Genomic DNA, 14,451 nt, shown 5'->3' with positions numbered 1-14,451 from the left:
ATCCGGTTTGCGTTTCAGCTATGATCTCATCTAGATTTTTCTTTAATCTTTTGGCATAGACCAATGAGATAATCTTATAATCTATGTTCAAAAGCGTGATAGGTCTCCAATTTTCTATAACAAGAAGATCTTTATCAGGTTTAGGAATTAAAGTTATAATACCCTGTTTCATGCTTGTGGACATTTCTTTTCTATCAAGGCATTCCTTAAACAATTCTAACAAAGGATCAACAATGATATCCCAGAACTGTAAATAAAATTCCACTGACAAACCATCATTACCTGGGGATTTGCCCTTTTTCATTGTTCGAATTGCCTGTGAAATTTCTGATTTTGTTATGGGACGTTCACAATTAGTTTTGAAGTTTTCTGAGATAGTTGGTGCAAAATTTTTAACTGACTCGATAAATCTATCACAATCATTGATATTACAATTTGATTTGTATATATCTTTGTAGAATGAACCAACATGTTTTGAGATATCTAAATAATTAGTGGTTATGTTATTATCAATCTTAAGAGCAGATATATTGTTTTTTCTTTGGTTTCGTTTCTCAAGAGCAAAAAAGTAACTAGAATTTCTTTCACCTAGTTCTAGCCATTTTGCTTTGGACCTTATAAAAGCCCCTTTAGCCATGTTAATATATGCATTATCTATTTCTTCCTTTAGTCTTTTCAATTTAATTTCTTCATCATCTGATAGAGCATCTTTCTTCATTAATATGTTTAATTCATTCATAATACTGATTCTTTAGTGTCATTTCTTTTTTTAATTTCTTTTCCCTGCCTTATTGCCGCTTCCCTCACCTTGAATTTGAAAAATTCCCATTTTAGTGTGTGATTCATATTGGTATCCCCGAATATCTGTTCTGCCGTTTTTTCCACTATACTACAAAATGTATCATCATTCAATAAATTATTATTTAGCTTCCAAAAACCACGTAGTTTACTTTGACTTTGTTTATTGCCAACTAAGTGAATTGTGATCAATTTGTGATCAGTTAATGGAGCAAAATCATGAGAAGATTCTGAAACAAAATGTAAACATGAAGAAGATAACCACAAATCAATTCTGGATTGTAGAGATCTATTTGCATTGCTCCAGGTAAACTCATTTGTATCAGAGTTGAAGAATCTCCATACATCTATAACTGCAAGTTGTTCACAGAAAAATGCAGTGCTTTTAAATTTTGAGTGTTGAGATGTTCTTATTGGTACTCTATCTATAAGATAGTCTGGAGCATCATTATAATCTCCTCCAAGAATCATGTGGGCTCCCTTATATTTTGATTTTAAAAAATCAAGTTTCTCAGATAATTGTATGCACATAGATTTGGCCTGAGTTGTGTTGTTATGACTGTATAAATTACAGACTATAAAGAAGGTGTTGTCCAATTTTAAAATCAGAATAATCCATCTGCCTTCATCTGAAGACAATGATTCAATAATATTACCTTTAAAGTTGTTAAGGAGAATGGCTACGCCTGCCGAATGTTGAGAGGCATGGCAAAAATAACAGTGATCACCCCACTGTGCTTTCCAGAATTTTACATCATTATCACTCGAATGAGTTTCTTGTAGAAAAATCAAATCAGCATTTTTCCGTCTACAGAAAATGAAAATTGACTTTCTTTTGGTACTGTCACGAATACCTTGAACATTAAGGGATAGTATTTTTAAGGAACTGAAATGTAAGTCTGTCATAAGAGAAGAAGGGAATGAATAAAGTGAACTGGATGTCTGTTAATTTAACTAGAAACTTATAAGGTGCTAAGGTATAAACACCTAAAGAAGATACTCTCAAACGGGAACACTAAATTTTGAGTACCTAAGTAAAAGTCTTCAGACTCTGTTTGTTTTTCTTTTCCCCATTGAAGTGACCCAAATGCTTAAGCAAATTAACATTTATACACCAATAAAGGTAGGATGTTTAACTACTCACACTGTAAAACATAAGCAAGTCCAAACATAACCATAATAATGTTTGCCAAATATTGGTACAACTAACTTGGAGGTATAAAAGTTTTATAGAAAATTTAAAGAGGATATTATTGGTTGTAAACATATTACCTAATGAACCTGAGGTATTTCAAGCAAAAACAAAACAAAAAACAATATACAAGTGCCTCAAAATTATTAAATATTGAACAGTAACATTGGGAGCCTGAGGTAGTTGAAATACCTGTTAATGTTAGGTAACTTACAGAGTGAACTTAAAGTATTTCAGTCATCTTGCTGAGCTTTTAATAACCTCTTATTTATGCAGTGTGTCTTACACCATCAATGATGGCCACAGGACCAATCCATTTGGTCTTCTTTCCCTCTTACGGGCTTGTTTGACAGTTGGCCACAGTTTATTTCTGAACTGTCTCTCCATGTAGGTGAGATCCTCAGCCAACCTGAGATTCTTCTTCTTCATCACATCAGAGTTGAGGGAAGCTCTCCACACTTTGTGTCGAAAGGTGCACATGGTGAACTGTATGATGATGGGGTGTGAGCGGTTTTCATCTCTTGTTCAACCAACTCTGTAAACAGTATCTATCATGAACTCGAATTTGTTTTTTTCCTCTGGGATGATCAGGGCGATTATATCCATCACCTCTTTTCTTATGTCTTCGTTACTATGCTCTGGGAGATTCAGCAAACGCAGGTTCCACCGCCGACTATATCTCTCCGTCTCCTCTTGTTTCTCTTGAAGTGCAGCAATGCGATCTTTCAGCTTTTTCACAGTAACCTCTGTCTCTTTGCTCTGTATTTCAAGACCTTTCACGTGATCCCGCACGGCAATAATCTCCGCCGTGTTTTTGTTCAGCATTTGTTCGAATTTGGAGAATCTGTCATTCAGCCCATTAATAGCTTTCAAGATGTCGGCATTGGATACAGCTTCCTCTCTCACCTCATGCCCTTCAATGCGGCTCTTCTTTGGGTTGGGGCTGTTAAGAGGGGTCTGAGGGAGAGGTTTGCATAAGCTTGCAAAGGTTTTATCTGGCTCCAAGTCCATTATCAGTCCTTCCTTTCTTCTTGCCTCATTTTTGGGCATTTTGTAAGCTTATCCCGCGGCTATTAGCTAAATGTTTCTATACAAGCTAACACTTCACCATGTCAGAATTCGGCAGGCAAAAAAAAAAAAAAAGAAACTCAGTTCCCCCTAATTTTATGTTATAAAGATGTCCTGTACGTGTGCAAAGCACAAGTGCAATGAGTCACTTCTAATAAAGGAATTATCTGAGTCTGTTTAGATCATTTAAAACGTTAGGTACTCATCAGAAATTCACGAGCTTACATAGAAATGTCCACACAGGTCGCCATCTTGGCTCCTCCATGGCGACAGAAACTCCGCGAGTGGAGTCCAGGGTGACGTTATGAAACTGTGACATTTGAGCCACTTCCTGTTCTCAGTCCCAGCGTCCTGATCACCGAGGTTTCTGTTGCTCTGATATCTTATATTGATTGTATTGGCAAACAGGCTGTAGCATAAACATCAGGTCTGTTCTGAAAACTGGCTTTATTTTTTCAAAGTAATTGAATATCTGTGGTCTGATACCGCGGGCTCATGGGCTAAGGACTTGATTATGTTGTTTCTTATAAAGGCTTGTGTGTGTGTGCCTTCCTGTGTGTGTCCTTGTGTCAGTGGAACTGAATCAGTGTGTTAGAGAAAGTGCTCCTCTGCTGTTCCGTCATCGTGTGGATGCTTCTTTTAAAGTTGGAACTCATGTTTTTATGATCTGCTTCATTTCATTGAACCTTTATTTCTAACCATGAAGTCCCTTTGAGGTTACAGCCTCCTGGTTAGGTTTAGGCTGTTATTGTGCTTCAGGCTGAAATATGAGGAGTAAGGAGTGGGGCTGGTTAGCCCCCATGACCCTCACCATAACACAGACGTCACAGGACAGTGTTTACCACAGAAACTCCATGAAATGATCAATGAGAACTTTAGAAACCCGTCAGTGTGATGCTTCCAGTACAACAGCACCTCTGAGTGTGTGTGTTTACCTCTCAGACTAACTCCACCCTGACATCAAGAAGATGGAAGAAGAGGATGGAGCAGGATCTGCAGCATCCAGCTGTGTGTCTGTGAGGAGTGACTGGTCCAAAGGAACACCTCTAGACTTCAGTAATGAACCTGCAGCAACAATGTAAGAGAGCTGCTGACTCATTTATTCAGTGTAAATAATGATTTTTGATGCAATGGGAGAAGAAAAATGACAAAAACCGTTTTAAAAATAAGGATTAAAATATTAAAACTATGTTTTTGAGTTTCCTGATGTAGTACAAAAATATATGAACATAACTGTATATAGGACAGATATTTTACAGTTTTTTAGGCAGCACCAAAAAACAAAAAGACTATTTTTAAGCTGTCTGAGGTAGTGAGTCAACATGTCACACTGGGTCAAAGGTCAGGGAGTAAAAGTGTGTTTTAAAGGAGGTTTAAAAGCAGCGAGTGAAGGAGCCTGTCGAGGTAAATCGTTCCATAACTGATCAAATTCAGTTGGTGGATCTCTGTGTGAAATAAAGCATCTGGTTCACAGAGAAGATAACCCTCAAATGGGCTGTACAACATTATATAGTGAGACAAAAACAGAGATTATTGTAGCCATCGCTCTCTCGCATGGACGTGGCAGTCTTGCTGTCTGCTGCGAATCCTCCCCGTACCTCCGTGACCTCGTCTGGTATCTGCTCCCTCCTCTGTAAGAGACAGTAAAGGAAAACACGTCTCTGCCTAGTCTTGAAAATCTAATCTTATCATCCATTGTTCTTCTAGGGCCTCTTCTTCTTGTGGCCTCAGCTAACTGCTAATATTTAAATGGCTAACATTAACATGTGTGCCAGCCAGGTTCACATTTATGATGAACTATGATTAATTAACTGATGTTGAAACTGGAGCTTTACTGACCTCTGAAATTCCTCCTAAAGTGTTATTCAGTGTTGTGACAGTCAGCTGCTTCAGCTGCTGCTGGGATGGGCTGTGGCAAAGAGTACAGAGAAAATCAAAATCAGAGTTTTTCTCTGAATTAAAAGCAAGGAAACAACAATATATTCTACATGGTGAAACTGATGGTTTATGGTGTTTGGGTCTGTTTTTCTGTATTTGTGCAGATAAAGTGTAAAGTCAGATGAATTATACCATCAAATGTTAAAGGAAAATATCAGGATGAGTGTCTGTGAGCTGAGAAGGACGTGAAGCGAGCAGTTTATCCCAGAGCTGAAGCTGCTCTGTGTGCAGAGATGAGCTCAGATTCCTGCTGTGATTGATCAACAGTCACAGAAATGTAGACTTGTTGTTATTACTGCAGTATGGTCACAGCAGATACTGATAAACATTTATTATGAGGATGGATGATCAAGTTTCTCACTCTCTCCTTTAAATCTCAGTGTTTTTTTCTTCACAGTTTATCTGTTTATTAATTTATTAATGAATAACAATGAAAGAGTTTCTGTTATATTTCCCCTTGAACATCACCTTATTAGGGCGGCATTAGGAAATAGCCCCCCTCCAAAGAATGAATAAATGAATGATGATAATAATAAAATGATTAAAAAGCAGAGCTCAGAGTGGTAGAATGGTCAAACATGGATCCACGGGTGGTTCAACTGCATTTGGTGACGTGACTAAAGCAAATCTTTCAAATAATCCCACCATCAACGGGATGTTGTCTCCTTTACTACGGTTACTTTACTTGGTCACTGTGTGAATTTCTTTGAAATGAACCAAATTCTTTTATTTGTTGGTTGTTCTTATCATCCTTCTGCTTATCATCCCTGATAAGCAGAAGGAGTCCCACTATCTGTTTAACGTCTCCAATTACAATGGCTTCACTGTGTTAACTTTCCACATGCATGTAAACTAGTGACAGGAGTGTTCTTAGTATAGTAAAGTGAGAAAGTGACATTACTATAACTAATGTAATATGATTAAATATGTGATTAATATATGAGAAAAGAAATCTGCTACCACAATATTTAACCTCTACAGTGACGAAAGGAGGAGATGAGGCCTCAACAATGTTGGGTTGTAGCTGTGGTTCAGGTTAGAGTGAGTGTCCATGGAATAAATGTAAGTCAGTGAACTGGAAACATGACTGTGTTCAAACTTTTTTTTCCTTTTTATAATGAGTCTAATCAAAGGTGTACAGAAGTATCTCCACTTTGACTTTTCTGTGTCACCATCAGAGCTTCTGCACAGTGTGGAGAAAGATCCAGAACCAGAGCTGAACTGCAGACAGCCAGTCAGAGCAGCTGTGTACAAAGTAAGACTGAACATCTGTCTGCTGATGGACTCATTTCTGAAAACTGGACTTTTTGTGTTGTTCAGACATTGAAGAGTTTTCTTTCTCTTTAGTCTCATTGTTTTTCTTTCTTTCAGCAGATGTTGGTCTGCAGGAGGTTTTAGATGAACATAAGATCGGTCTGAGGAGGAGATGTGAATGTGTGACTGAAGGAAGTGATGAAACAGGAAGTATAACCCTCCTCAACAGGATCTACACTAAGCTCTACATCACAGAGGGACAGAGTGAAGAGGTTCATACCCAACATGAGTTGAGCCAGCTGGAGACAGCTTCCAAGATGGACGCCCTCCATGACGCTCCAATCAGGTGCCAGGACATCTTTAAAGCCTTACCTGACCAACAGAGACCCATCAGAGTGGTTCTGACCAACGGCGTGGCTGGTGTTGGAAAAACCTTCTCAGTGCAGAAGTTCACTCTGGACTGGGCAGAGGGCTTGGAGAACCAACATGTCAGTGTGGTGGTTCTGCTTTCATTCAGGGAGCTGAACCTGATCAGAGATGAGCAGTACAGTCTTCTGGAGCTGCTCCATGTTTTCCATCCAACATTACAGAAGGTCACAGCAGAGAAGCTGGCTGTCTGTCAGCTTTTGTTCATCTTTGACGGCCTGGATGAAAGCAGACTTTCATTGGATTTCACCAACAGGAAGCTGCTGTCTGATGTCACACAGAAGTCATCAGTCAGCCAGCTGCTGACAAACCTCATCCAGGGGAATCTGCTTCCCTCGGCTCTCGTCTGGATAACTTCCCGACCTGCAGCAGCCAATCAGATCCCTCCTACATGTGTTGACAGGCTAACAGAAGTACGAGGCTTCACTGACGCCCAGAAGGAGGAGTACTTCAGGAGGAGATTCAGTGATGAAGAGCTGTCCAGCAGAATCATCTCCCACATGAAGACATCCAGGAGCCTCCACATCATGTGTAGTATCCCAGTCTTCTGCTGGATCACTGCTACAGTTCTGGAGCACATGTTGACTACAGAGCAGAGAGGAGAGCTGCCCAAGACCCTGACTGACATGTACTCACACTTCCTGCTGGTTCAGACAAAGAGGAAGAAGAACAAGTACCATGAGGGACATGAGACGAGTCCACAGGAGCTGACGGAGGCTGACAGGGAAGTTCTTCTGAAGCTGGGGAGGCTGGCGTTTGAACATCTGGAGAAAGGAAACATCATGTTCTACCAAGAAGACCTGGAGCAGTGTGGTCTGGATGTGACAGAGGCCTCGGTGTACTCAGGAGTTTGTACAGAGATCTTCAAAAGAGAGTGTGTGATCTTCCAGAAACCAGTCTACTGCTTTGTTCATCTGAGCATTCAGGAGTTTCTGGCTACAGTCTACATGTTCCACTGTTTCACCAACAGGAAGACAGAGGTGCTGAAGATGTTTCTAAAATCAGAATCTTTAATCAAAATGATTTCCAGTGTTTTTGATAACAAAGATCTCCTCCAATTATTTGATGTATTTCTGAGGAGAGCCATGGAGAAATCCCTCCACAGTAAAAATGGCCACCTGGACCTGTTTGTTCGCTTCCTTCATGGCCTCTGTCTGGAGTCCAACCAGAGACTCTTAGTAGGTCTGCTGGGTCAGACAGAGATCAGTCCAGGAACCATCCAGAGAGTCATCAACAACCTGAAGGAGATGAACAGTGTCAAAATCTCTCCTGACAGAAGCATCAACTTCTTCCACTGTCTGATGGAGATGAATGACCTCTCAGTACATCAGGAGATCCAAGAGTTCCTGAAGTCAGAGAACAGATCGGAGAAGAAACTCTCTGAGATCCAGTGCTCAGCTCTGGCATTCATGCTGCAGATGTCAGAGGAGGTTCTGGATGAGTTGGACCTGCAGAAGTACAAAACATCAGAGCAGGGACGACAGAGACTGATTCCAGCTGTGAGGAACTGCAGAAAAGCTGGGTGAGTCCAGATATGGTCATTAACATCATTGATCAGTGTAGGTTAGTAGTTTAATTTTGACAATAAAATCAGATTGTAACCACAAAGTGTTTGTGTCCGTACGCTGCAACCTTCCACACCATTCCTTTATTGTACAGACTCAGTAGCAGCTCCATGGATCCCAAATCCAAGAGTGGATAACAGATTTGAAGTGTGTCACATCCATGCAGTCACAGCTGTTTCCACCATGTTTCTACTGATATTAATCCTGTTCAATGACACGTTTCATATCAGTGAATATGTTCTTTAGGACGTCCACTGACATGTTTAAGTGTCCTGCTGGAAATCACTCAAATCATCCATGAAATCCATGAAAAATCCTTTTAGTGTTTCTAACTTCACCCTCTGTCCTCTCTCTCTGTCCATCCTCCTCACTGCTTCTTTCACTGATAATCACACAAACATCGTATTCAGCTACAAAATAACACAATAATATCATCTGATGATCATTATTAGAAGAGCAGGATCCATATTTGATATCAGAGTAACACACTGCTTGGTTATGTGCAGTCATCATCAGTGACTGTGGGTCAAACAGAATCTTTCTGATTGGTTGCTGACCATGTTCACCTGTCCACTCTCACCTGTTTGTGTTTGCTCTCTCTTTGCTGTCTCCATCCTCTCTCTCCTTTCTCTCCCTCTCTGTCTTTGTACCGTCACTCAGGTCCAATGGAAACAGTGACATTTACAAACCAATCAAAGACAAACTGATCCATGTCAGTTTATAGCAATATTCAAAGTGAATACAGGCTGCTGCTGGGCACAGACAGGTAACATCATTTTGACTTGCTGTCACCTGGATCTGGACTCATAAACACTGAAGCCCTGAACAGGAATACAAATCATTTTCTGCCAACTAGCGACACACCAGCAGATAATGGCTCAGAAAGCTAAAATGAGCCAATCATTTCTGTGTTTAGTTCCCCTGAAATCAGATCTGATATCAGCAGCTCTGAGTTCATTCATCATTATTGTCCAGTGATGAGATTTCTGCTCCGTTTAGTAACAGTCAGCAGGTTTTTCCTGCGTGTGGACGTGAACAGTCGTACCTGACAGCAGGTAGCAAACAGAGATCATCTTTCCAGCTGTAACTCTTCACTGAGCTGAACTCGTTCAAAATGTTCTGGAGTCAGATTCAAAACAGGAAATAGTCCAAATGTGTGTCTTCACTCTGACTCTGGATCAGATCTCAGTGACAGACTGTGGACATTATGGAAGCCTAAATGTGACACCATCTTCCTCCTTCATTTGCAGATTAAAGCCAAACAAAGATTCTCATTAAAAGTCTGCAGGTCTGAGAGAGACTCAATCGTTGTGTCATGTCAAACACAGTAAGAGGAGCTGAAGCACAGATGTGAAGAGCAGATTCATCAGATTATGACCTCACTCTGTTTTGTCTTCATATACATTCAGTCTGTGTTTATAATGCAGATTTTCTGCTTTTATAATAACACATTTTATATTTTCTATCATCACAGGCTGACTCACTGTCGACTCTCAGAGTCTCACTGTGAAGTTGTGGCCTCAGCTCTGAAGTCCAACCCCTCCCATCTGACAGAGCTGGACATGAGTAAAAATAATGACCTCCAGGATTCAGCAGTGAAGCTTCTGTGTGCTGGACTGGAGAGTCCAAACTGTCGACTGGAGACTCTGAGGTGAGTTCACTGACTGCGGCTGTTGTTGTTTTTCTATATTTCAGGTCTTTGATTGATGTTTGAAACTTTCTTTAGTTCCTAAATGTTCAGGATGTGTCTGAAGACAAATGTGAAGAAGTTCGAGTGCTTTCAGAAATGTTGTCTTTCCAAACGACTGAACAACAGTTTTTCCTTTTGGCTGCAAACAGAAGTGACAGACTTGAGCAGGGTTCATTTAAAGGCTGACAGAAGTGGAGTGGTGACGGGGAGATGTTTGACAGGACAGTGTTTCAGCCTCCACAGGTTCATGTTGTGCTCCATCAGTCAGTGAAGATGAAGTCAGTGCTGATGAGGCTGTAGAGTGTGTGAGGGATGTGAATGAGGATGATGAAGATCTGATGATAGCAGATAAAAACAGGCTGAAGAGACTTTGAGCCATACAGGCCACACAGTGTGTGTACAGAACAGCTGAAATCATTATGGAGGCTTCACTGGAATATGGAAGCATCACAGTACAGCTTCAGTGAAGCTTTAAAGTCTCTGATATGAGATAAGAAATGAAGCAGCCAGAGCTTTTTCATGAGTGGAAATCCACTGTGACTGTGAGCTGCTGCTTAAGCCTCCAGATTAGCCAGCAGCTCATCCTGCTCAACATTTCCTCACCAACTTTAATGGAAGTGTGATGTTTTCAGCTGGAGTGATGGTCAGGGTGGCCTCCCTCTCCTCTTCTTCTCCTCTTCCTCTTTCATTTGTAAAGCCACTTCTGCTGCTTTCATTCATTTGGAAGTCTTGTAGCTGAGTTTGAGAGATACTAACAGCCTCGGCAGCAGAGGGGAGAAAGGCTGTAACACCACCACTTTACTCTGTTCTACCTGTCACATCATTTTATCAGGAAACAAATATGCTCATGTTTTTACTATGTTTGTCTTGAAGATGTAAGAAGAGGAAAGGGAAAGCCGTGATGAGAGATAAAATAATCTCTTTCTCATCACATAAGAAGAAAGAAGAAAACAAAAAAATTCAGGAACTAGAAAAAAACATCAAATTCTTAGAAAAAGCCTATGTGTCACACAAGGATCAAGAAATATTAAACAAAATACACAAGACAAAACTAGAATTAAATGAAATTATTAATAAAAAGACTTATTTCTTAGTACAAAGACTTCGCCTGCAAAATTATGAACACGGTAACAAATCCGGACAATTACTTGCTAACCAGTTAAAAATCAATAAAGAAAAAAGAACTATATGTCCTGTTAAAGATTTATCTGGGAATACAATATATGATCTTAAAAAAATAAACAAAATGTTTAGGTATTTCTATGAAACTTTATATACACCACAAATAAACCCATCTAAAAACGAAATTGATCAATTTCTCGACAACATAACTCTTCCAAAATAATTAGACACCCAAGCAATGGCACTGGATTCGCCACTGACGCCAGATGAACTCCAGGAAGCTCTGATAAGTATGCCCAATAATAAGGCTCCAGGTCCAGACGGTTTTCCAACAGATTTTTACAAAGAATTCTGGACGATTCTGGCACCAGTTTTTCACAGGATTTTGCAGGAAATCAAATAAAATGGTAGACTACCACCAAATATGAACTCTGCAAATATCAGTCTCTTACTAAAACCAGGCAAAGACCCTGTATTTCCTTCAAGCTATCGTCCAATATCCCTTATTAATGTAGACTTTAAAATAATTTGCAAAGTTCTCTCAAAAAGATTAGAGAAAATAACCCCCCTTTTAATTCATCCTGACCAAACTGGTTTCATAAAAGGTAGGCACTGATCAACAAATACACGTAGATTACTTAATTTAATAGACTACTCATGCAGTAATAACATTGAAACCATAATATTTTCTTTAGATGCAGAAAAAGCATTTGACAGAGTTAACTGGAAATTTCTATTTGCAACTTTACACAAATTTGGTTTTGGATCCTCTTTCATTAACTGGTTAAAAATATTATATAACTCCCCAACAGCTTGTGTCAGAACAAATGACCAAACATCTTCCAGCTTCTCTCTCCTGAGGGGCACCAGACAGGGATACCCACTCTCCCCTTCACTGTTTGCAATTTTTATTGAGCCACTAGCAGCAACAATTAGACAGGCTACAACAATTAAGGGCATAAAATGTAAGAATGTAGAACATAAAATCAGCCTTTATGCGGATGATGTGTTACTTTTTCTCCAAAATGAACAAACCAATCTCTCTGGGGTAATTGCATTGATAAATTCTTTCTCAAGTGTCTCAGATTATTCAATTAACTGGTCAAAATCAACAGTTCTTCCGATTAATTGCTCCTTCTCCTTCCCCACTGCAATCTGGAAATATAAAATATTTAGGTATTAATGTCTCTCCTAAACTTTCAGAATTAACTAAATTAAACCACATCCCACTTTTAAAGACAGTAGAAGGCGATCTGGCTAGATGGAAATCTTTACCCATATCACTCATGGGAAGGGTTGCCGCTATAAAAATGATGGTCTTGCCAAAAATAAACTATTTATTTTCAATGATCCCAAATAAGCCATCACAAGATTGGTTCAGATCTCTAGACTCGTATATTTTTAAATTCCTTTGGAAAAATAAACCCCCACGTATCAGCTTAAAAACACTACAAAAGACCAAGGAAAAAGGAGGATTAGCCTAATTTTAATCACATTTTTTTAAGCCAACAGGCTTCAGTTCATCTCTAGATGGTTTAAACACACCCTCTTAGATGGACCTTGGATAGATGTAGAACAGGCACTATGTAATAACCTAGAAATTTCAGACCTACCATTTATCAGCTCAAACATCAAATGACATGAATGCTTTAAAAGCATCAATATCAGCTCTTCTCTGACAGCATGGTGGGAGTTTCTAAAAATGACAGAGTCTTCATTAATCCCATGCAAACGTACACTTATCTGGAACAACCCTGACATATTACAAAACAATAATACGATAAACTTTCCAGATTGGAGTTGCAAAGGAATTAAATACTTGGAACATATATTGGAAGGAACAGACTTTATTTCGTTGACAGACTAGTTACACAATATGGGATCAACAAGAAACTATTTTTGGAATATCAACAAATTAAATTCATAGTAAAAAAGAAATTTAATCCCAGTGAAGCTGAATTACAAACACCACCAAGTGTGGTACAATTTTTTAGTCTTTGCAATTAAAACAATACAAAATATTACACAGAGTGCACTATACTGGTCATAGGATGTTCAAGATGGGCTATACGCCTTCCAACAACTGCTCACACTGCACAGCAAATACACCGGACAATTACATCCACGCTCTTAGGTTCTGTCCACCAGTTCAGAAATTTTGGCGTGAGATATGTGAAGACTTATCAAAGTGTCTGAAATGCAACATTCCAGCCTCCCCTTTAGTGTGCTTGCTGGGCAACTTGGATGAGGTCACTGCAGAAATAAACACAGCCCACGTTGTTTTTACGGCCCTATGTATTGCCAAGAAAACTGTCCTCATTAACTGGAAAAATAAAAATAATCTTAATTCTAACCAATATAAAAACCATATAATAGATCACATTAGTCTTGATACAACCTCTGCCATCACATTTGATCAATCCCTTTGGGCTCCTTTGATCGGCTTCATCACCTGGTGGGGGTGGGGGGTCATGGTTTGGTCCTGCCTTCGCTATTGTGGTTGATATGGGGGTAGGGACGGCCTTAGGGTGTCTGGGGAGTCCCTAGGGATGTTTCCCTGGAGGGCCTAACCCGGGGGACGTGGCCATGACCTGGTTAGGGGCTCTGGGGGCTCTTAGATGGTGTTTTCCTTGTGGCTGCATACAGTGGAGATGGGGGAGGGTCTGTGCTGGCGGACGTTGGTTACTGGCCTGGTAGCCTGGCTGCCCCTGGGTGGGTCCGGGACGGGCGTGGAGGCTTGGGGGTCTGGGGGTGCTCCGCCCCCCGGTCTGGGGTGCTGGCTGGGCCTTGGGGGCTTGGGTCCTGGCTGTTGTGTCGCCGGAGCTGTGGGCGGGTGGGTGCAGGGGGGCTCAGCCCCAGTGCAGGGGACCTCTGGTGCATCGGCCCAACTAGGGGGCTCTCTAACTGGTGGGGAGGTTGTTATATCTTTGCAGGTGGTCTCCTCTCTACAGGAGCTCACTCTGCAGGTGGGGGGAGAGATATAGGAGAGGTGGAGAATGAACTCAACCTGGGTGTCTATTGTCTTGTGTAGTTTGGGAGATGATTGGATGATGGGGTGGCTTGCCCCTCCCTTTCTTCCCTCCCCATCCTCAGCTGCCTCCTTATTCCCGCTTGGGCTTGGGGTGCAGGTTTGTCACCAAGGTGCAGGGGAGGCACTCCCCCTCTGTCCCCTTCTGGCCGCCTGTGCCTCAATTTTATTCTGCAACTTAGACATCCACATTACTCACACTCTCACATAACACATACATATAGGGCCTTGGGGGTGGGCACGTTTTACAGCATCCAGAGGATGGTCGGTGTATTCCAACCCACCTCTGGCGCTGGTGCCCTACCCTCAATTTTAAATGCATTTAGACACTAAGGGTTTTCGGGAGGAGCCGTGCTGCTCTCTGAGAGGA

At 40.7% G+C, this 14,451-nt stretch overlaps 1 protein-coding gene across 1 annotated transcript; it reads left to right on the top strand.

Moving 5' to 3' along the window:
* Nucleotides 1–6,546: 6,546 nt before the first annotated feature.
* On the top strand, nucleotides 6,547–9,896 carry LOC148105872 (protein NLRC3-like). Its single transcript, XM_087838981.1, has 2 exons — nucleotides 6,547–8,198; nucleotides 9,716–9,896. The coding sequence occupies exons 1-2, from the start codon at nucleotides 6,568–6,570 to the stop codon at nucleotides 9,894–9,896; spliced, it is 1,812 nt and encodes a 603-aa protein (XP_087695107.1). The 5' UTR covers nucleotides 6,547–6,567.
* The last annotated feature ends 4,555 nt before the right edge of the window (nucleotides 9,897–14,451 follow it).

Source organism: Neolamprologus brichardi, chromosome 3, assembly GCF_056152115.1.
Source record: "Neolamprologus brichardi isolate AB-2024 chromosome 3, ASM5615211v1, whole genome shotgun sequence".
NCBI classification, from domain to species: domain Eukaryota; kingdom Metazoa; phylum Chordata; class Actinopteri; order Cichliformes; family Cichlidae; genus Neolamprologus; species Neolamprologus brichardi.
This window is presented reverse-complemented; position numbering and strand designations above follow the sequence as displayed.